The sequence below is a fragment of the Triturus cristatus genome, chromosome 9, assembly GCF_964204655.1.
Source record: "Triturus cristatus chromosome 9, aTriCri1.1, whole genome shotgun sequence".
NCBI classification, from domain to species: domain Eukaryota; kingdom Metazoa; phylum Chordata; class Amphibia; order Caudata; family Salamandridae; genus Triturus; species Triturus cristatus.
This window is the reverse complement of record NC_140592.1, coordinates 701,832,306-701,856,453: the sequence shown is the minus strand read 5'-3', so window position 1 is coordinate 701,856,453 and position 24,148 is coordinate 701,832,306. Positions and strand designations below refer to the sequence as shown.

General features: G+C 43.3%; 1 protein-coding gene across 2 annotated transcripts in view; it reads right to left on the bottom strand.

The window, feature by feature from the left end:
* Positions 1 to 3,260: 3,260 nt before the first annotated feature.
* The window catches only part of SIPA1 (signal-induced proliferation-associated 1), a 229,611-nt gene continuing 208,723 nt past the window's right edge, over positions 3,261 to 24,148 (bottom strand). The window contains exons 12-16 of one of the 2 annotated variants that reach the window (XM_085625838.1): positions 13,874 to 14,012; positions 13,263 to 13,361; positions 12,484 to 12,559; positions 9,585 to 9,663; positions 3,261 to 7,988 (exon numbers count right to left, since the gene is read on the bottom strand). In XM_085625838.1, coding sequence (XP_085481964.1) covers positions 7,839 to 7,988; positions 9,585 to 9,663; positions 12,484 to 12,559; positions 13,263 to 13,361; positions 13,874 to 14,012 — 543 coding nt within the window. In that variant the 3' untranslated portion in view covers positions 3,261 to 7,838. The remainder of the gene's footprint in view (positions 7,989 to 9,584; positions 9,664 to 12,483; positions 12,560 to 13,262; positions 13,362 to 13,873; positions 14,013 to 24,148) is intronic. The other variant, XM_085625839.1, reaches the window with a different exon arrangement.

The window sequence follows — 24,148 nt, the reverse complement described above, 5'->3', positions numbered from 1 at the left end:
GTTAATTAGGTAACCAGATCATGGCAGCAGGCTGCTGAAACTGAGGGGTACAAAGTAAAAGCCCATGCATAAAGTTTAAAACGGGGCTGGGGGGGGGGGTCTCTTACCCTGTACGTCCAAGGTGAGCTTCTTCGTGGCAGTGTCCGCACCAGGACGCGTAGAACTCGCCGAAGCTGGCGCTGCTGGAGTTGAGCAGATGAGAGCGAGTCGGAGTCCAAGATGACCAGCGCGTCTTCCCGAGAGTACATGCCGGCCCAGCCGGGGGCCCTGAAGAGTCACAGCACACGCATCTTGGGCATCATTCGGAGAGAAGACACGGAGAAGGCGGACCGTGGGCTGAGACGCCGGAGAAAGAAGCAGAAGGAGGTACCTGAAGGCAGGTCCTGGCGGGAAGGAAGCCCAGGGCTTATCAGAGCCGGGAGTGTGTTGCTCATGCTGCCTGCACACGCCAGTAGGCTCTCTGATTGGTTGACAAGGTCCACCAATCACAGTGCTTATTTGGTAGTTGCCAACCAATCAGAGAGCCGACTGGCGCGTGTAGGCAGCGTGAGCAAGACATGCGACTCTCTGTCTTATGGCCGTGTTTTAAAAAAGCGAAAGATTTGAAAAAACACGCCCCCGAATCGCAAAGAGACGGGGCTTGTTTGGAGACACAAAGCTCTTCTCCAATGGCTGCCCAGTATTTAAGAGGACAGCCAATGGAGAAGAGGAGAGAAGAGGGGCGGGTTCAAGCCCCACTACTCCAAGTCATTAAATCTCGCGAGCATGACTGCGCAAGCGCAGCCTTCGTTAGCCGAGACCTAAAAACATAAGTGCGCATGAGTGTTTGGCTGGCCGAGCAAACTCACATGGACACTTATAAGTGCACATTACTACTCTTTCTTGACATGCCCAGCTCAACCTATACGTAGAGCATACATAAAATAATAATAGCAATGTGTTATTATCATTTTATTAATCATCTGCTGGCGCAGGCTGTGGGGCGACGCTCCTCTGCCATTACGGAGGAGACGACCCTGCTTCTGCCACTGGGAATTCAACAGATTAATTTGACCTCAGCCGTGCTGTTTCTTGGCATGTATAAGTAACAATCACTTTACGAAATCTGAAAAGATACACTTTTATCTAACCATTATGGCATAAAAACAACAAATACCACTAAAATGGAAACTATTATTAAAGCTACAAATGAAAAATTGTTTTTTTAGAATGTGATTTTGGAAAGTGTAAGCAAAAGGCACAGTGAGCAGAGCTTTAAGAAGAGAATATACTATGATTTTGAAATGGAAAAGAAAAAGGATTGCCCCACATTATATTTATTTAATGAATGCAACCCTGATCATGATACAAATCTCTTGGATGAAAATAAATAAGAGCAATTCTAAAAAACAGAAAATGTCAAACCAGTATCAATTGATAAAATATTGTAAATTATTGGTCGAATTATAAACGGACTCTATAAAGTGATCAAATCAAAGTATCTATGTGTATGATAATAACATTGTTCAGTATTTGTATGGATTTTGTAATAGTTTTAATGAAGTCACACCAAAGATTTACAACACCCAATATTCTCAGCCTCCCAAAATGGAGACGTTTCCTTGCAATCAACAACAGACATTTCACATAAGCCTATAAATGACACGACAATTTAACCTAATGGTCTAATGGCACTTAGGCAAGCCTTTCAGTCATACAATTTCACACGTCAGAAACTGTCAAATCAATGAGGAGAGACATACCAAATTTTGAAGCACGCATAATCGATACGATTTTAGTTCTTTGTACCTATAGGATAGGAGTCACACAGTTTAATAAAACAAACTCTTGAGCTGCTTTAAATGAATCTCACATGGCGTACTTCCACTCATTGACGCTAATATACCTGAGAGCAGCAGTTACAATAATTACATCCATCTGTCACTCTAGAGAAGGACATGCGGGTAGCACCCACCATCTTTTTTTCCCTCTCCACTCAGAGAACAGGGCTTAAATGTATTTTTTTTCCCACACAACCGGATAGCAGGATTTACACTATTTGCTACTGCCAACTACAGAATAACACTTTTAATTTTTTGGTTTTTACAGGTATTCGTAGATCAGCGCGTACAATTATTGCATCTATAAAATAATCGCTAAGAAATGCTTACAATGATGGTTTCCTTCTTCTATCAACTCTTTTAATCTCTCTGCTTTGATCAAACAGTGCACACATTGACTGCTTTTTAAGTCACGCCTGCAGACAGCATGCCGTATCACTGCAAGATGTATTGTATACTGTAATAGGCTTGGAGCACGCCCATCGCTTACCATTCATTGGCTTCATTGTCACTCTTATTTGCTGCTTCCCAATTGTCCAGCGCTTACCAGTGTTGCTTCTTGTTCTGTTGTTTGGACCATGGACCTGATACTGATAGATTTACTTTTATTACTGTCCTTCCGCTGTCTAATCACTGCTGTCTGGGATTCAGGTACTGTTTCATCCATTCTGCCGGGCCGTGTTGCTTTTATTCCTCCCATTGCTTCTTCCCCTCCCTCCCCCACCCTTGTCTGAGTTGCTTCTTACCCGCTCACGCTCTATCCTTGTCCATGTTGCTTCTTACCCGCTCACGCTCTATCCCTGTCCATGTTGCTTCTTACCCTCCGAGCCCCACCCTTGTCCGTGTTGCTTATTTCCTCCAGTCCAACCCTTTAGTTGTCTGTATTGGTTCTTACCCTCCCATCACCACCTTTGTCTGTGCTGCTTCTTTCCTCCTACTTCAGCCCTTCAGTTGTCCAACCATGTTGCTTCTTTCCTCCCAACCCAACTCTCCCATTGTCCATGTTGCTTCTTCCCTCTCACCTTCCACCTCCGTGTCTGAGTTGGCCACAGCAATCGGGTGTAAGAAAAACAAGCATAATGACACTGCCAGCGCCAACCAAGTCATAACACTTTTTTTTCTAACTTAACTTTTAGCCATGCTGCACACCCATGCTGCTGTACAACATGGCTAAAAGACATTGGAAAAGCCAATAGCTTTTACATATGTGTGACCTATTGGCTTTGCCAATGCTTGTTAAGCTAATGGGTGTTGGGCTTACAATCACCACTTCCTTCTGTCAATAAAATAACAGTGAGTTCAAGGATTTTTTCCCCGCAATCACAGTAAAGCTCACACTTATTGCACACTTGTCCAGTCCCATGGCATGGCTTGCAATCAGTATTTATATCTGCAAATTAGAGTACAGCGTGTGCAAAAGACCACAAGACAGACACCGAATGACGTTGCATATTGACCTTTTATTGCACAGGGAAGCATCTTAAATATCATTACATTAATTTCTAAGAAAAATGGCCCTTATCAAAGCCTTTGAAAAGTAAAAAAAATAACAGGTGAAATCCCTATTTACACAGTGTGTGACAGTGCGACGTCTCCAGGCGGAGGACGAGGCCAGAAGCCGAATACCCAAATTCCACTCCTGGAATACCAAGCTGCCCTACTAACATTATTTAGGCAATATGCTGACATTGCAGTCTCGATCACTCCCATAAAGAAGGCCAGGGATCATCCAGTGCCCACTTTAAAAGCGAAAGGACTTGTATAGAAGTCCCCATGAGACCAGTGGGTATAGAATGCTGACCCACTCTCAGTATTGGGCTGATTAGGCCCTTAACATTCTATCACGATTTAAAACCGACCTAGAAGACGTTTCTGTAAGTAGTTTTTGATACTTTGATGGTGTTTGGAACCAGAGAGACACAGGGAGCTAATCTGCTAGTTGAGGGCGTCTATTAGAGTGGAGGAGTGGGAGTGCCGATATGGAAGGTGCTTAAGAGAATCAAGGAGGGAAAGGGCCGATGTGTGGAAGAATGGAGAGGGGGGCTGAATAGGGGATTCGAAAGAGAGGGTGTGTGAAAGAGTGGGAGAGATGCAGGATGCATGACACTATGCACGGTTGATGGAAGAACAGAGGTGTATGACAGTGCAAAGTAGAAGAGGGGGGGTTTCAAGAATAAAGGGGAGAGAGAGTGTGAGGGAATGCAAGGGGGAGATCTGGGCAAAGGGAGCACTGAGTCCCAAGGTCTACTTTTACCCTGCTTTACTCTTCTACTGCAAAAGCTATTTAAAGATTTTTAAAGCAAGCCTGATTTTTTTGTGTGTAATGATGAGCTGCCATTGGATGGTGCCAAATGGCGTGGCTGCCGTGTTCACCTCCCCTGGAGGACATTTTGTTATACTCAGAGTCAAGTGCTCGTGCCACCTGGCATAAATGGAAGAAGTGGACCCTGCATTTAGTATTCACGCAGGCCCCATCCGCACACAAAAAACCTGTGGCAGGCCTGGGATTGGTGGATGTGTGATAGAAGGGAGGGGGCAGCAATGGAATGGAGAAGTATTTGTTACAAAATGGACATTGAGAGGGCTAGTCTGTAAGAGAAGGAAGTCAAAATGTGTGGTAGAAATAGCAGAAGATAGGCAAGGAATGTGACAGAATGGAGGAGAAAGGGAGGGCTTGTGAGGGAATGGAGGAGGGGAGAGGAGTATGTAAAATAATGGAGGGCATGTTACAGGCCGTCTGTTGACAAAAGATATGCAATCTTGGAGAGAGATGGTCGCGTCACAACTGTCACTAAATTCACAGTGAATGAGAGCCAGAGTTACACTGACTGGGGCTCCCCAAAGCAATTCCCCCTATCCTTATGCAGCCAGGGTATTCCTAAAAGTGGCATAAATTGACCTCTGTAGCCTAACCCAATAGGGAAGCATAGCCCAAATGGAACCATAAGCACCACCGAAGCCAAGTTTGGAATCATCTGGCCACTAGGGGTGATGGATCTTTGCTTCAAGGGGAAATGGCTCCCTCCGCCCCAGACAGCTGCAGCAAAATAAACCAGTTTTATTGCAAAACAAACCACATATTGTTCTCTCTTAAAAAAAATAATTCCTCATATTAAACACTTTTGAATGTACAAACAATGACCTATACATACAGTAATGTACGCCGAGGGCTCGAAGGTCCACTTCCTCGGAATCACAGCTTCCACATTTATACACCTGTACAATTGTTTTCCTTTTTTTCAAGCTCAACTCAGATCCAGCACTGTTCGGATGGATAGAAACTAATGTTAATGAACTGAGTTGTTTCGGTTAGGGGGGGATTGTTACACCTCATCTTGACGTACAGTGCCCATACTGTTCCAGTACTGGGGTAGACATGAAGCTCTGCTTGTACACCCAAATCGTGACCGGCAATATCTCTTCAAATACCGGGAGCTACACAAAGATCTCAGCCAATGCTTCTCAGTCCTGCCTTGAAGAACCCTCTTCTATACTACTGGGATTCATAAACAGCTCTACCAATGCTCTTTAGTCCTTACCTGCAATACCACTCATTTTCCAGTAATGGGAAGCACAAGTTGTCAGCTCATGCGTCCATTGGTGGACTGCAGCATCCCCTGATCCGTGCACTGGGGAGACATCCGTTACAACACGATCTTATCACCGAAATACGTTTACAACGTGGCTATTACAACACAAGTAGTAACGACTTGCGCTGGATGGCGCTATACACTAAGGAACAGTATGATTTACTATTCCAAAACCTTCTCTACTGTTACGTAGGCTGGAGTTGGAATAGTAAATCATACTATTCCTAAGTCCAGCGCCCACCAGCGCAAGTCGTTGTAATGACTTGCGCTGTAATTACTGCATTGTAAAAGTATCGTGGTGTGAAGACCACGATGAAACATCATACATTTGTGCACTGCCCTGCTAGTGCACACAATGGTGACCCTCTGCTTTCCTTGAAATTCCAATAAAGTGAGCTGCACACACCTCTGCCAAAGCAACTCATTCTTCACCTATAATAACTTACCTTTTCAGTACTGGAACACACACTCCTGAACCAATGCACATCAAGTTTGATATGTACTACTGTACTACTGATACCACCTTTACAACTCATCAATTCAACTTAACCCAGACCTTCAAATTCCTATTTTGTCAATAGTGGTTCCCTAACAGCTGGAACAAAATTAATATATGAATGTCGGCCAACAAGGGTGATTGGTTCGCATCATGACCCGAAGCAACCCCCTGCTGTTCCAATACTGGGTCCCCACGCTTGACCAGTGCACCTCAATCCACGTCTGCAGCAATCCTGCTATTCCAGTACCGGGTTGTGGACTGGTTCCTTCCAGCACCACTCGCATCAGCCCTGCTTTTCTCATAATGGGTTGGGCACATATCTACAGCGGGTCACCTCTGTTCCGTCCAACCCCTGCAACTTCAATACTGGAACCCACATACAGCCCTGCCCATACACCTCGTTCCTGATCGATAGCATTTTATGCCTTTATAGTACTGGCCCCACATGGTGCTCTAACAGTGTATGTTAATCCTGACCTGCTCTCTAGTGTAATTTCCTCAACCCAATGCCAGAGGCTTATGTCCTGGCAGGGCGGCCCAATGCCTGCATTACCAATGTGTCTTAGTCCTGACCCATATTCCAATACTGACTTAGTGTGCCTCTTCTATCCCAGTACTGGAACCAACATATAACTCTACCATTGCCCCATTGTCCCGATTTGCAGCACCCGTTGATATTTCGTTACCAGGGCTACTCAGTTCAAATAGTTTTCGAAGGCCCACTTTCCCTCAGAGGTCACAACTCCTCTAGAGGTTGGTGGATGCTGAAGTGAGATCAATGTCTCTGAGAGTAACAGGTTCCTCTAAAGGAGGTGGAATGTTCTGAAGGACAGGAAATCTTTGAAAGATTCTGGAATATTATGGTAGTCACCTAGGTCCCTAGCTCAGTTAAACAGCCATAAATAATCCTAATTTCATTGAGAGCAATGATTTGGCTAATTTAGATTGAATCTCTTTCCCAGTGAATAATCAGTGTACTGCGAGTTAGCGAGATAACCTACAACAATGAGGCAAAATCATTGAAACCTCCCAACCATCATGGCCCCAAAAATCAACCACAAAATATAACATCACAATGGAACCTCTGATCAGGAGATCCCACATGTCATGATTCAATACAGGTTTCTAGGTTTAGTGAACCCCGTTGAGATGATCCACCTACCCGGCAAGGTGCCCTGGGGTGTCAACAAGACGCTGCAAGATTCCCTGAGTATGCATGTAGTCTGATGACATTCCAGGGGATCTCTTGTGATTCTTGAGACCCTTGGTTGTTTGTTCGCTAATGTTTTGGTCTATCAAGACATTAACAGAGTGGCTGAAGGGCCTTCGGTCCAGTGCATCCCATGCTCCACAGGAATCTTAGAGGAAGAAACAAAAGAAGACCCTCGTATGTGGAGACATACAAACTCTGATACCGCCTCACAAGGAGACAGGGTTGAGATGAGTTCCACCGTTCCCCACCGACCATTCCGTTGAGGAGGAAGAAACAGTAAGTTGATGATCCTGGAATCCCTCTTTCCATGGTGTCTGGTCAATATAGGTGTTTATATGTTTCAGCCATGCGCATTCACAAGGATGTCCTGGCCAGAACTAAGCAATCTGTCATGAGACATTCTACTTCATGGCCAAAAAGTTCAATGGCAGATTCTGACTAATTCAGATGGATGACATATGGGGTAAATGTCCAAAGTGTACACCCTGTGCCACTTTTAAACTACTGCTGTCATCTTGTGGTTAACTGATCTGCATACAGTGGTCATGTGGCACGAGAGTGGTAGTTTTAAGTCCAGCATCTTCGAAGGGTGTTGTGGACCCAGTTTTCCCTTCCGCCTGTGATAGACAGAGTAAACTCTTCCCCACACGAACATGGTCTTGTGGACCCATGTGTTATGTCCTGTCTGTCCTTCACCACCTAATGCCAGGGGGGTCTCAGAGCTCCTTACCCCCGCTAGAGCTGCACAGCATCTCTGTAACTTTGACAAGCTGGGCAGCAGTACTCTGTGACTCCTTCTCCAGTCGCTGGTTGTTCTGTCGCAGGCTCTGCACCTCAGCCTGAAGGAGGGCTTTATCTTCCTTCTCCTGCCCCGGGGAGAGAGAAATGGGGAGGGGAGGTCAGACTGTACTATATTAATACTCTCCTTTTTTAAATCAATTCAAAAGTAACTTTTTCCTTCTGTCCTCAGGCTTTTCCATCAACGTCTCGCTGCCATCTCTTCTCTTCTGTTTTCTCCCCCACCATCTCCCTTATCCCTATTCCTAATCAAGCGCCTTGAGGAGGCGTTTCCTATTCTGCGCTACTGTGGTATTGTCTGGAGGTCGAATTGATAGATCAAGATTCTATCATAGATAAGGGTCATATTTTGAATTTAAATATTTTTGTACATGATGAAAGTTGTTTTCCTTTTACTGAAACTTTCAGCTGGATGTCTAGTAGATGCAGCTAGCCTCACGTTTTTTTAAAATATAGGTATATCACCAAACCCCTACCAGCCCCTATTGTAGCAGCTATCACCCCTGAAAATGTTGTGTGGGGCACTGAAACTATTACTAGCCATTAAATGATGTGCTCCAGCAGAGAATGGCTCTTTGCCAAAGTTCACACTGTTCAACCTTTCCACTGCCTGCCTTTTCCCTTGGTAGGCAAGGACATCACAGCAGCTATTTTGTATATGAGAAAAGGAGGCCCCATGACCCTTCTGAAATGAACGAGCGTGCTTTGCAGATGCTGACTACGACTCCTTTGTTGTGCTGTCCTAACCAGGTAACGATATAACCAGCTGGTCAGCCATTTAAGACATTATTCTATCACGGAAGAGTCCTTAACCTGAGGTCTAAAAGCATCTTTGCTGTTCTCAGGCATGGTGAGAAGATGAGTTTGTGCTACACAGCAGGGACTCTTAGACAGACAGGCAGATCCAGTAACCCCTGCTAAACACATACACACGGAGGGGTTGGCAAATCGGAACTGGTTCTTTGTCTGCAACCACTCCCCTGGAAGCAGAGCTGACACTTGGATCTTCAAGACCAGGTTAGACCCACTTTGGAGTCATTCCATGCCAGAACTAGAGCTGCTGGCTTTCTGAGAAATGCACTTTCAGTTCACTCTTAACACATCATGCATGCTCGGTGTACCACCCTCAGCATCTCTGCCTGTCTTCTGTAAGCTCAGAGTACAGTGCTTCACTCCTGATCACCCTCTTCTAAAAAAGGAATCTCATTTCTGACTTTGGCATTAGCTCTGGTTAGCATGCTGGCAATCCCATGTTAAGACATCTGTAAACTTCTACATGACACCTTGTCTAAAATGTAGTTTGTTGCACTAAATTCCTTCCCTTCATGGAGCCCTCCTTCAATTGCTTGATTCCTCAGCAAATGTGCAAAAACAGAATCCCCCCATCAAAGATTTTTAACTAAGGAGCTGCAAATGCCCACTGGCATAACAACTAAGGGGGTGCAAGGAAATCAAGGGAAATGAACTAACGCAGGGACTCCAAGCCAAGCCTGGGTGTGCGATAAAATATACTAGACCCGATGAAAAACTATCCAGTTCCACCCATCATGTGCTTCCCTCTCTTCTGTGCAAAAGCCCTCTCTCTTCTTCCCTTATGCCTAATTTTTCTTTTCTCATAATCCTCTTCCAATCTCCCACTGCTCCCCCATTGATCCCCTCAATACCTTCTGCAGGTCGATCTGCAATTTCTTGAGCATTGTCTCCAGTTGGGACACCTTCTCCGACAGGTTCTTGGCGGCAGTCCTGTCGGAGGGAAGAGGAGGGCAAGAGGTGATCAGCCAGAGTCAAGATGGCAGAATAGTATCTAGTCTACACAGTATTGGGCTTCCTCATGTCAACTGAAGTCGGCAACACTGGTCTCTCGTGGAAAAACCTTGACTACTGTGTGGTGAGAAGGAGTCCACAGTAAGAGGCCAGAACACTGAAAAGTGCATCCCTGATTTTAGAACGCAATGTAATGCACTAAGGTACACTAGGCTTTATTAGTGGTTGTATTTATTTTATTTTATTGTATTTCCACAGAATTTGTGCTTAGGGGGCTGCATAAGGGGAGGAGTTACAGAAGATTACGGTATACAAAAACAACAGTGAAGAGCTAGGAGTGATGACTTTTTGCGATTTGTCTTGGTAACTATCTGGGATTTGGACCATAAGTCTGGCAGAACACTCCAGTATGTGTGTGTTTTTGAAATCTTACATGGGTATCTTGTAGACAAAAAGGTAGTGGAAGGTGGTTTGAAAGAAGGAGATGAGTAAATGTAGTGTCGTAGCAAAAAAAATGCTTTTGTTTCACCAGGCAGATGAAAAGACTTTTAGGGATTTTTCTATAGGTAACTCAACGTTTGTATGTCACTGCATCGCATTAAAGAATACATTTGGAGTGAACACGTTTGTATTAGGTGGAGGGAATAATAACTCCTTTTATTAAATATAAAATATATTATATTTATATGCGTGTAGATTTTTTAAATTATTAATGTTCTTGTACTTGGCCCCCCTCAACCCCTTTTTTCTGTTATGGGCGGGAACACCCACCACCTACTTAATATAATATATTAATTCAATTAATACTTTTTATATTTCAATTAATTTTAATTGCCAATGTTATTTTTTATGTTGTAAACCTTACCTCTATTTCAAGTATTATGTTTTAATTTATACATATATTATAGGGACTACCAATGCAGTGCCTGGGATGTAATGACTTCAGATGTAGTGGGAGTGCACCGGCTGAACAGCTTGTAAAGTTGCAGTAGTTTGGCGAGGTAGTGGTGGGAGGACTGGGAAATATCTCATCATTAAAACTGTTAATTTAAATTTGTAGAATTATGAAAACACAGCATAAAATACGTTACAAAGTTTTTAAAAATCTATAAAAATGATAAAGTATTTAAATTCAAAGTGCTACATTATTGGTCATGACAGTTGGTGTACTCCATATGACGATTCTCATGTTCTGTTACTCTTTCTTGGGATATTTCTGGTAACGCTACACATAAAGATAAAATTATCTTTTTTTTTCAGAAACAAAAGCACCAAGGATACTTATCACAAAACTTCCTCAAATGAAGTCCTGTAATAAGGAATATTGAAACCAAAAAGCAAAATAGTGGATTAGGTAGTGTTAATAAAAATTGGAAAAATCTGATTTGCTTTGGCTGACACCCTCTTTTATCAAAAGTGGATGCAAGAGCTTGCGTTGAGTAGAAGTAAAAAAGCAAAAATGCATATACGATGGGTTTAAGACTCATGGGCAAAGTGGGGCTTGGGGAAAAGGATGTCTTGATCGGAGGAAACTCGTTCAACCAGCCGCCAAGTTCTTCTTAAAACGTGTGCTACCGTATGAGTTTGTATCTGATCCAATTATGGCTCCATATTAACACAGGTTTTGTCAGAATATAGGCCACATCCTGACTTTGGAAGCACTTAAAATAATGAGATACAGCATGAGATACAGATAAGCTATATATATTAGGAGATGCCCAGGCTATGTAATTTGAAGGACGTCTAGGATGTAACCATTGCAGGGAGCCAATTGTTTGTAGGCTAATGGAAGACCATCACAATCAATACCCATTGGGAGAAGTCCAGCCCTTGTCCATCAAGGGAAAATGTGATGGAAAGCTCAGGCTGCCCCCAGTGGGAGAAGTATAGGCCGGATCCACTGAGGTAAGGTCGGAATGAGTGTACTTGAGAGAGGCCCAGTACAAGGACACTGCAGGAGCCCAGTTGTGGGTATAATGGAAAACTGATCCTATCTGCAGAATGTGCCAATGGAATTTATAGGGCCCACTTAACCATGTCTATTGTAGAATCTCTGGAGAAAATGTATAACATGTCTGCAAAGAACCTAAACATTCCGTGAGACAGGAGTGTCTATGGAATTCCTGCATACATTAATTCATTCGTAGAATGCTTGCCGTTCATCCCAGGGGAAGGTCTGTTCTGAGTTTGAGTCAAATGGTTCTTATAAATTTCGGACCTAGCCCTCTTGCCACCTACACCAAACCTCACCGTCACCTTCCTGTGTATTCTTTCTATATCCATAGGGGAAGCAGCTCAAGTCATTATACTGATCAGGGAGATTTTAGCTGACGGTAGAGGAAGGAAGGCAAAGTCATGTCTACAAAGGAGTCCTGCTCAAGTCTAAATGAGATTCTGGCCATTTACATATAGCCCCCTAGCTATGAACATATTGAGTAACTGACCTTAAGGGAAGAATGTCAGCGTACATGAGGATGTCTGGTTGCATACATATGGAAAGTTGAAAGTTAACTATTGTGAAGTTAGGTACTGTTCATTAGGAAATGGCAGTCTTTGTCTAAGCTAGTGGGCAATCTAGATGACCATGTCTGGTAAGAAAGGATCTATAACTTTGTCTATGCAGTTGGCCTGCTATAACTACAAGAGAATTATAGTTTCTAGAGGAGAATTCTGGTCACTTCTGTGAGTGGGAAGTCTGTGCCCATGGAAGACGTTTCACAGAGTCCATTGAGGAAAGCTGGCCTTGTGTATAAGGGAAGCCTTGCTGTGTCTACGGTCAAAAGAGAATGAGGGTCATACTCGTCCCTCGGCTTCCGTTGCACAGGGGCTCTCCCGCCAGTCGTCGGTATTGCATCTCCAACATCTGTCTGCTGCCCTGGCATTGGAAAAAAAGCAAGGCATTAAAATGTATCTGGAAAAGTCATGTCACTTAACTTCATAGTGAATATCTGTTCGCAAGAAACACTCAAATAAAATAACTCATACCACAATCTATGGCAAGATACCTGAACAAGTTCATAGCAACATTAGGCACAATGTCAGCCAAAACTTTCCAACTAGGAAGCAGTGGAATGAAGCCAAAATGCTTTCAGGTCAATCTGAAATTGGCACATCACCGGTACCGCTCTGGATACGAAATAAGACATTACCTAACTTTGTTATATTTATCACTTCAAAAAGTAACAATTCAATAGTGTTACTAGGATAAAACACTGCTTTTGGGCCTTATTTATAGAAAAACAATCTCCAAATTCGACCACTAGAAACAATGACAAAATTAGGGTCTGGAGAAAGTACGTACTTCAACAAACCACAGACGTCTATGAAAAGCACTTTTGAATCAAGGAAAAGCTGGCAGAGGGAGGTGCAGGGAAAAGAGACAGAGCACAGGTAAGTCGAACGATATTGACTTCAGTTGGGTTTAATCCGGTTTATCTGCAGCTGAATCTGCTGGTCATGGCAAAGGTAACTGAATCTGTGTCATGGTAAAGTGGACCTGTTGGCTGCAACTGTATCCACACAAGTTGGATTGATCCAAGTCTCCCATTTGGTGAAAAGGGGTCCTCTCGTCCACTTACCTTCCTTGGACATGGCCTCCAGGATGCTATTGCAAGTTAGCGCCAGGTCGGAAATACGCTGCCACTCTTCCTCCAAGGGCTCAGGGGCCTCGGACAGGACTGCAGAAGGAGAGAGGAAGGCACAATATTGGGATGAGAAGCCAAGTACAAGAGAAGAAAGTTGGGACGCAGAAAATATATGATCAAAATGAAAGAGGACATTGATGCAGAGGTAGTTTATGCTTCATGGTAGTGTGGCATAGAAAGGAAAAATAAAAGAGCAAGAAGGAAGAAGGAAGAAGAGAGGGTAAGAAAGGGGACATCCAGGAAAAGAAGTGAGCGAGGGATGGTCTAAAAGAAAGAAAGAGGAAGAGGAGAGAGATAGAGAGAGAAGAAAATCAAGGGGAGAGATGTAGGTAGAGTGGGAGAGATGAGCTGAGGAGGAGGAGGGAGGATGAGAGAGGTAGTGAGAGAGAGAGGCAGCTCCACAGCCCACGGAATACTGTAGCTCTCTCAACTTTACTGACGGAGATTGAAAAAATAAGCAGAAGTGGTGCTGGGCAGAAAGAGCAATGTTAGAACAGAGGGGAGAGGTAGTGCCAGACAGGGAAGGATCCCTAGGGCTCTCCTACTTTTGGTAATGGAGTTGCGCAGGGAGATGGTGCGCGGAAGGCACTTGTCCGGATCGTTCAGATCAGCAGGAGGCTGAGCAGTTTCCACCACATGATTCGGAGAGGAGGCGAAGGTGCAGGGAAGCTCCTCCTGTGGCTCCTGAAGAGAGAAGGAGTTCAGTTCACAAACAACATCGTGGCCAGTGCAGTATACTACCACAATATCTAAAGGAATCAATGTGCAGAGATTAAAAGTACTCTCTCTCTCTATATATATATATCTATACATACATACATACAATACGACCGGGTGTGCAGGGTCATAAACAAACCTTTTTTTAATGTGGCTTGTGCTGCGGCCTTAAAAAAAAGGGCTGCAGCACAAGCTGCAGTAGAAAAAGGGATGTTTACAAACAGCCATGCGCCGTGTGCCAGGCACCATGCATGGATGTTGGGGGTGGGGGGCACCACATGTACCCCCTGGCCCTATAGGAGAGGCCCACAGGGGACAGAGGCCCTGCTAGGGGCCCCCAAAATCCTGTTCTGTCTGCCTTTACATGGCGGTCGGACCACCATGTAAAGGCAGAGTGAAAGGAACATCCTAATCCCTACTGTGTTGCCTCCACAGGCACTGCCCCCATTGTAGGGATTAGGCTCCGACCGTAGCCCCGACAGGCTCATTAGGCCCGTCAGAGGCGGCAGTCTTTCCCCCAGACCAAATCGCTCTGACCACTGGCATTGTAATCCGGCGGTCGGACCGATACTCTGGATGTCTGACAGACCGCCACCGACGCCCTGTCAGTGGCGGTACCTGACCTCCTAATCAGGCCCATAGTGACTTGAATTTGGAGTTACGAATAATAAATCTATAATACCGTCACAATACTTTGGTAGTAGATATTTAGTTTACAATTTTTTTTGCACACTGATATTCTTGTTGATAATCTGACATACGCCTAGCCAAAAACAATGCTGCTGGCGCAAACTAAGAAGAACATAAAAAGTTGTTGCAATAATTCTACTACACCCGATTCTTAATCTCTGGTTCCTTAATTAGTAAAAAGTTATTTTCCTGGTCCTCAGGGCCTATGGATGTGCCACAGCTCTGAAATACGAGGGCTGAGTGGATGTCAACAAGGTGTCACGCCGAGCACCCAGCCATTCACATCCCCGCTCATCCTCACTCCCTTCGTTTTGCCAACCAGGATACACAGATTTACATGCAACACAGGGAGTGCTGTGCAAGTGGGAATGAAATGGGGTTCATTACTAAGAGTAGTGCAATTACTCCAAGGAATGACTTGTGCTCACTGTTATGGGAAGATTTTCAAACTACCCAAAAGGAGGAAACATGCCCAAGCATGAACAACAATCATGGGATAGCAGCTGTGACGACCAGAACGATTTTGGCTTTAAAATTATGGTTTTTTCTACACTGGAGTGGAAAATCACGGCAAGGGATTTACAGACTGTGGAAAATGTTGTAAACCAATTTCCTAGATTAGGAGCACGATTGGCAAAACATGCTTATCTTTTGAACAGAAAAACCAATGAATTAAACAAGAAACTCCTTCCAACGCCGTAATTGTAGAGAACTCCAGGAAAGTGGCCTCTCAAGATAGTTCATGGTGGAGTACAAGTAAAATGTTGTCTTCATTTGTATGGATTTTGGCTGTATCGCCGTGCACATGAGTCTTGGCTGATCATTTTTAAGGGAACACAATCATTAATTTTTCACCGTCTTAGTCTACAGTCAGGTGATTATAAAAATCGAGAAAGAAACAGGGTTAGAGGCTAACCATATACAAAGATCTCTCTGATTGTATTTAAAAATTGTTAACTCCCAGCTAAACAACATACTATTGACTCTACCATCCTCTCTACTTGTTGGTCTTGTGCTGCCTTATCAGCGGATCTCAAACACATGTTATTTGAATGGCCAACCATTCATATTTTTGGGACCTGAGTTTGGCAAAAAATTAACACTATTTGTCACACCCATATTCCCTTCTCTCTTTCACATATTTTTCTAGGTAGCATCTCCAAAGTTTGGCCCTCTCATGTCACTGATATCTGTATTCTTGATCTACTCATAGCTGTTGCGTTTCAACAAATCACTAAGTCATGGAAAGATACCTCTGCTGTATCCTTTCAAGCATGGTGGTATGCAGTTTGCTACAACCATAGATTAGATAGGGCCTATGTGCACCCACTCCTTGCTATTAAAAGGGATACATGTTGGTTACCCGTTACTGAGTTCTTAGATGTATCAGCTAAAATGTCACCTTCCCATAACCCCTCCACTGAGGAAGTGTCCAAACCTCCTTGACTTTATAAATACTGTTGGTTTTAATAATTGTATCTTATGGTTATAGCCTAATTTAATGTAGCAGGAACTTTCATGCATAACTATTGTTTTTGCTTATAAGGGTCAACATGGAATTTACTTTCCCTCTCCCTTTTCCATCTTTCTGTCCCCCTCTCTTTTCTCACTTTCATCTTTCTCCCTCCCTCCATATGATCAAGCAATATTATTCTATAGTTATGTAATATGCTATGATTATTGTTTTTGAAGTTTTATATAGCGCGAACAAGACTCTTGCGAGTAACAGAGCGCTTAACAGGTTATAGGTGCAGTTCTGAAAGTCATAAAGATTAAGCTATACATACGGACAAACTAAAGAGTATCAAACAAACGGACACCAAACATAATATACGGAAAACTGCAACAAAGTTCATGTGAGTTTAGCCATGAGGATCGCTTTCACTTCTTTTTTGAATGCGGCAGAAGAAGGGTTCATTCTTGTTTGTTTCAATGGATAAGGCATTCCAGATCCTAGGAGCCATGCCCGAGAAGGATCGGTTATAGGTTTTTTTTTGGCAAATCTTTGTGGTTTCAAAAGAAGAGTCTTGGCACTCCTGGAGGCTCTGTTGCCCGAAGAGCGCACCAATTTCTGAGCTAGGTAGTGGGGGGTATTGTGGTGGAGGGCCTTGTGGGTCATACAAGCGATTTTCAGATGGATTCTGGCTTCAAACGGAAGCCAGTTGAGTGCTCTCAAGTCTGGTGAAATGTGGGAGTTTCTCTTTGAGCCCGTGATGAGTCTCGCAGCAGAGTTGATAGTGGCTCTTAGTGGGGCTGTCGATGTTCTCGGAAGGCCGCAAAGGGTAACTGCCCCGTATTCCACACGAGGGATTAATAGAGCTTGGACCGCTAGTTTTAGATCTTGGGCCGGTAAAAAGGGTTTTAGTTTACGAAGAGTCTTCAGATGGAAGTTAGCTCCTTTTGTGGCGGCGCTGATATGTTTCTGCATCTTTAGGTTACTGTCAAGCGTGACCCCCAGAGATTTTGCTGAGTCCACGACTAGCGGATGACCATTAAGAGCTGTAAGGTGTTTCATCCATTCCAGTATGATTGGAGATTTGTTGGGGGGAGCGATTAGGAGGAATTCAGTTTTGAGGGAGTTTAGTTTCAAGTGGTTTTCGGCCAGCCAGGTTTGGGGTTTATTTAGTGTGGATTTGAGTGATTTGATGTCTTCCAGAGAATGAATCTTGATGTATATTTGGGTATCGTCAGCGTACATGTGAAAGTGAATTTTGGCAAGGCTGAGAAGATCGGTGAGTGGTTCCATAAAGAGGTTGAAAAGGGTGGGAGAGAGAGAAGAGCCTTGTGGAACTCCTAGCGTGACTGGCATGGGGTTGGACAGAGATTGGTTGACCTTGAAGCTTTTGCAGGAAGGAGGTGAACCAGTTAAAAACAGAACCCGGTATTCCCATTCTATTTTTCAGGAGAGTGAGCAGGTTGTCGTGTTTGACGGTGTCAAAAGCTGAGGATAGATCGAGAAGAATTAGTAAACAGGCTTCGTTTTGGTCTAGGATTTTTAGCGCGTCGTCAAGAATATGTGTCATGGCCGATTCAGTGCTATGATCAGCTCGGAAGCCTGATTGAAACTGGTTAAGTAGGTTGAATTGAGCAATGTGGTTGTTCAGCTGTGAATTAACACATTTTTCCAGGAGTTTGGCCAGCAATGGGATGTTGGAGATTGGGCAATAGTTGTTTGGGTCCGAAGGGTCAGCTGTAGGTTTCTTAAGGATCGGAGAGACCTGCCCTGTTTTCAGGCTGTCCGGGATGGATCCTTGAAGAAGGGAAGAGTTGATGATCTTAGTCCATAGGGGTAGGACTAGAGGAATGAAGTCTTTTAGGTAATTGGCCGGTAGCGGGTCTAAGAAGTGATTGGAGGGTTTCAGAGAAGTTAGCGTCTTTAATATGTGCTCTTCACTGTAGGTGTTGAAGTTGGACCATGATGCGTTGTTTTTTAATTTAAATTTTGGGAGGCCATTTTCTTGAGCCTCTGCCAAGGGCAGAGCTGGGTTCTTACTCTGGTCGGCAATGACTAAGAGGTCTTTTCTTAGGTCTGATTTAATGGATTCCGTCTTGGTCGCGAAGAAGGTGGCAAATTCGTCACAATTGGGAAGAGAGGGTGGGATCAGGTTAGGGAGATTGGGAGGGTTATTGGTCTGAGTTTTGATAAGATCAAAAAGCTTTTTGGGGCGGTTCCTGGCCCCGTCTAGTTGTGATCTGAAGAAGACGGTTTTCGCTTTTCCGATCTTCCTAAAGTAAGCGTTTCTGGAGAGTCTGAGAAGCTTGAGGTGATGAGAAGAGGGGTCAGCTCTCCAACGACGTTCCAGTAATCTGAGAGTGCGTCTGTCATCATTTAGTCTCCCATCGTACCAGGGTTTTGACTCTTTAGTAGAATTGTATTATGTTTTCTCTTTTCAACAAATACATTTTCTTTTAAACTTAAAAAAAAATTATTAACTGTCTTTATATTTTGCATTTAGTTCAAAAACATTTAGCCTGCAAAACATTTATTGAAAACAATGTTAAAATTTCCTCATTGTAGTCATGGCCACATCTTCGATCTTGGCTAATACCTTGCCTTCTTGTTATTACTCCAGTCGAAGACATTTCAATGTCAAATTTTGAATTTCAAACTTTTCTTTCCGAACAGGATGTTTTTTTGGGACACATGTTGTCCAAACCAGAAGTTATAAACTAAATGTTTTTCTTAATTAATGTTTAGAGCTCTTAGCCCAATTCCCCAGTTACCCAACGTAGTGTCCATTTTACAGTGTAATCTGAAAGACTGAGATCCATCCTATTCTACCGATAGTTTACGTAATGTTTTCATTATTATCCCATTTCTTTCGTTCCCTGTCATCTTTTCAAGCAATGCTTCCTTTTTGTTTACAGTCTCTCCTTTTTGTCTCTTTTCCCCCTGCTTTCTGTTGTGTAGCAAACGTTTTATCTTTTTTGTTTTATTTTGCTTTGTTCTGCAGGTCTTTCTATGCCTTTTACAGTGCCTTTCTCTCCCCTTTCATCTCTTAACCTTTACTTAATTTCTGACATATTATTTTTCATTCTGATGTGTTCTCCAAGTTTGTATTCCTTGGCTACCATATTTGTTTCCTGACCTTTCGTTGGGCTATTTTATTTGCTTTTTCCATTCTTTTGACTTTCACTTAGTTTTTTCTCTGTCCTAGTCTTACACTGTCCTCTTTCGCCATCTTTTTCTTTCACTTGCAGCCCACCCCTGTTCTTTGTCCCTCTTCGCATTGGTTCATACTACGGAAGTGCATATTGCTGCAGCAGCGCTTGAGGTTCAAGGTGGAAACAGAGCTTGGGGGGGGGGGGGGGCGCTGAAGGATGGTCTTAGGGCTGTTTGGATAAAAACCCATGGGGCATATTATCAAGGACGGCGTTAAAATTATTGCCGGTTTAGCGGCGATAATGGGCTTGATAATATGCCCTTGAGAATTCCAATAGAAGCCCATGTTCACACCAGAACATGGACTTCTATTAGAATTCTCAAGGGCATATTATCAAGCCCATTATCGCCGCTTTAGTGGCAGAAAACTGCCGCTAAACTGGCGATAAATTTTAACATCGTCCTTGATAATATGCCCCCATATGTTTTAAATATAATTTATCCATCATTAAAGAGCCGATCGTTTTAATTTGAACACCACTTGATGAATTTGTGTGTTATAAACTGTATGAATGTTTTAAAACTTTTTTACCATTGTTCTAAAAGACGCTTTTTATCAAGTCTATCATTTTATAATTTTGCACTGATTCTGAACGTTTTATATTGTTGATCTCGGATGAGGTCTAAATCAACAACCTTGCGGAATAGTAATCCACCTGAGGGCCGACGTCTCAAAATTTTGGCCATTACTTTCCCACCTTAGAAAAGAAGTGGAGCTCAGTAAGAATTAGCTGGTGAAAGCTGCTTCCGCTAGAGCAGCTCATCTTAAAGGACCCCCACTATCGCTTCCTACAGATAATCGACCACTGGGAGGTATAAAACGCCAGGAAAGAAAGGGATCGGACCACACACGTCACAAAGGTTTAATGAATGGACAGATGCAAAATCAGGGCTTACACCCGGATATGTCAGAAGGCACCGAAGTTCACAAGAAGAACTAAAGAACAAAGATAACTTCTTCAGAAAAGAAATGTTTTGCAGCCAGGAAAGAAACTTAAAACGGTGCCGATTTTGCCACATACAGTCTCTCAGATGAAAACATTTCTAAACAAATGAGGGACCTGAGGAAGTTCCAAGACATTAAGGAGCTGATTTAGGGTTCTGCAGGAGAAATTTCCGTCCCCCGTTGTGGCAGATGTACCTCCACTACAAGGTGGTAGAACAAGCTGTCATATGTTGATCAGTGCTTAATTTGTGCAGGTGTTTGCTTGGTGAGCACCTGAACTCTTGTTTTGGGATGGGGGTTTATTTTTCATTATAAGCAGTGCTTATAATGTTTTTACCGATCAGAGTACCGGCTCTTTTCCACTGCCAAGGAGAGTACCGGCACTCAGTGAAGGTAAGCTAATTGGTGCTAGTGCTGGGGAGCTCGAGGCAGTCAGAGTGGAGCAGATCTTTGCTGCACTCTTAACAGCCAAAGCGCCTCTCTAGCTCGTAGGTGAGTAACTGCTGAACCATTCAGCAGCGGCTCGTGCGTTATGCAAGGGGTGTCCCTGTTTGGAATATTCACGCCCTGCTGTGTTTGATAGAGAAGGGCCCATTAAGGCCCTTCTCTGTCAATCACATTCACACTGTGCTTGCTGTGCTGTAACCATCCCAAGTGAACGTTTTGGGGAGAGGGAGAGGAAACGAGAGAGGGGGAGAGGGAGAGAAAGCGAGAGGGAGAGAGAGAGAGAGCACATTTGCCTGCTTCTGTGTATGTTTGAGTGTGAGAGAGAAAGCGAGCTTAGAGAGGAAGAGAATCTGGACACACTCAGGAGGTAGTTTTAAAGAGATGCGTGAAAAGTTTTTGTGTGTGCATTGTCTGCTTGTTTCTGTTTGTATTAGAAGTATTGTGCCAAAAGCAACCAAGTAGAAACAGTATGACAGTGAGAAGCTGCAAATATTGCAAAAGAAGGAAATCTTAACATATCGTGTTAGGTACTTATTTTATGTAATGAGTTTAAAACGTTTTGTTTATATTGATACTTTTCTCAAATGTTTTGGTATGTCCTGCAACTGGCGCAGTACTCATTATTAATGCTGCTATTCCAAACTGTCTTTTGTTCTGAGGCACACTGATAATTAGCCTGAATAGTGTTGTTGATGGCTTGACTGCATTCATTTAAAAGCTCCTTCTATTATGATTTTAGGACCTGCTCCAAGCAGGTATTCACACCACTCTATTATCATATGCAGCTGTTAATCCGCATATATGGGAAGCTTGAAACTACTATCAAAGGAAATGCACGGGCAAAATGAATACTCGATAGAAATGTTTTAGTATCATCATGTCTGGCCCCACCTCTAACCCCGCCCCTTAGCCACGCCCCTAGCTCAGTTTAATGAGTACCTACACTTATTTTTTTCCATTTAAATCACTGATTATAAGACTATGACTCAGAACAAAAGAGAGAAAGGCAGCGGTGGTGAAATAAATAGACAGAAAGTGCAAGGTTTTGGAGAAAGAATTAGACATGAGGTGGAATCAAGGTTAGGTAGCCAAAAAAATCGAAAACCCGGCGTTTGGCAGCGCCTGTCGCCTAAGAATAACTACAGGCTTCTGCCATCTGTAATTATGTTTTTTTGGTCAGTTTTTTTTTTTTTTTAATTAAGTACTTCCGTTCAGCCTTGGGCATATCTGTTTGTGAATGATTGGGAATGGGAAGGGCACTGGAGCCACCTGGTTCTGAATAAACTACTTATAGAGAATAGGTGTTGCTTGTAGGTCTGAATGTAACCTTTGCACGTTTTGCGGTGGCAATTTCTAAATATAGTGCAGTGTTCCTAATAGCCGCAAGAGGGCAGTAGCAGTCCATGACCTGTCCTATACACTTTCAATCTCAAATCTAACATTTAATTACAACGGCCGTGAATTCGTGTTTCCTGTTATTGTACGTTGTTAGCAAGTATCCCATTCATGAGAGATTCCAGGATTCCTATAGGGTTCATAGAAGGTTGGCCAGGAGGGTTATTTGGCCTGTGTCTCAAGCTCGCAGCGGCAAATGACATTGCTATAAATATGGCACTGAGCCTCAAAAGCCGGATGAGGGCCAGGCTACTCGGCCTCATGAGGTAGCTTCCCACGCACGCGAAATGGCGTAACCAAACTTTTAGAAAAACTGCCATTTCCACAATGGGAAAATCCCGGAGGCGAAAACATTGGTTCTGGCTTTTTGCTTCAGTCTAATTTGTTAGGCTGGTTAGGGGTATTCATTTTTAAATTTAAAAGAAAAAGTATTTCGGACTTCAAAGGAGGGAAGAGGACACCAGAGAAAGGCGACTCAAATAAAAAAATGCAATTTCCCAAACTTTTATGTGAGGAAATACAATTTCATGTTAGGGCCTGGAAGGAATCGTGGATTAAGTACAGGGAGTGTGACAAAAGCTATGTTAGACTGAAGAACACTACAGACCTGCTGTGGAGAACCATTGTCAATCTGTTGCTTAGGCAATAGGAACGCATGTGTCAAATATACTCTTCTAAGGGTCGCTAGGAGTGTCTTCATACCCCAGTACAGCACTGTCTACATTTACTATTGTACGTGCAAGTGAGCGCTGCATATAGAATTGCAGCTTTTTGTGAACAAGGAAAATTGTGTAATATGAAATCTACAAAGAGTTGCATGCCATCTAATGTCAAATAAAGCTGGTTTACTGCGACATTAAGCATTGCGCTAGGGTGCAAGGGTAACCAGCCCTGCTTTGCATGAGGTTTGTTGTTGCGGGAAACCCTCCTGTCCAAAATCAAAGATAGGGCAAGCTGCACAAGATTTGTAATTTTTAACAATTGGAAATGTTATACATGGGATTAACATGCAATATCCTGCTTGCCCCTTGTTTACAGCTGGATTTCACACAAAGCTAGGTTACGTTTTTTTAGAGGATCTGCATTTGGGTGAGTCAACTTTCAGTCTGCCAAACTGATGGTCCACCCGCCTCATTTAGAGTCAGTATTCTGTCAACAAAGCCCCATTGGTTGTCGACGGAATAATTCTTGACAGTTCAACAGAGATGGGGCTGTCAGAGAAAGGACTAAATACCGTCCGCCCCTCTTTTAGGGTGGTCAGTCTAAAGGTTTTTTTGACTGTCCCTCACCGCCAGGGAAATACCTGCCAACAAGGGAAAGATAGTGACCCGCAAACCCAGGGAAAAGACTCTCAGGGTGTGTGTGGGGGAGAGGGGGGTCATTGCTTTTGATAAACAAAACACTTTTGAAAAGTTTGATTGCCAGCCTTGTGGTAAATAAAATCTTCTTTACCGGACTGAATTTCATACGGGATCTTAAAATAAAGTAAAATAGCTCAAAATAACAAGAGGCAGAATCCGTGGTATAAGAGGTTTTCTAAATGGGCTTTATTCCATCAAAAATGGCCGACTCGAGTCGCGGCCTTCAGGTTCCGTCACCACGAGGGTTCAGGAAGTGAAGTACAATACTTTATTGACAGACATGCATTTTTATAATAAGTACATTACAATGAAACGAATGTAGAAGGCGTAACATTTGATAAGAAAAGTGACATAACAGGTACGTAATCGAAACTAGGCGTAATAAGGAATAAAAGAAACATGATTGGTTAGGATTATCAGACATAGGTGGATCTTATAAGATAATACTTGACATAGATGCGCGCGCAGCAGCATGACGTGTGAGTGACGTGCAACTAGGGGGTGAAGGGGACTTGACATTTAGCTCTACATGTGGAGACGAGAAGTCTGGGGGGTCAAGTCAACCTAATCCCAAATCATATCTAACATCCTATGTTTAGAG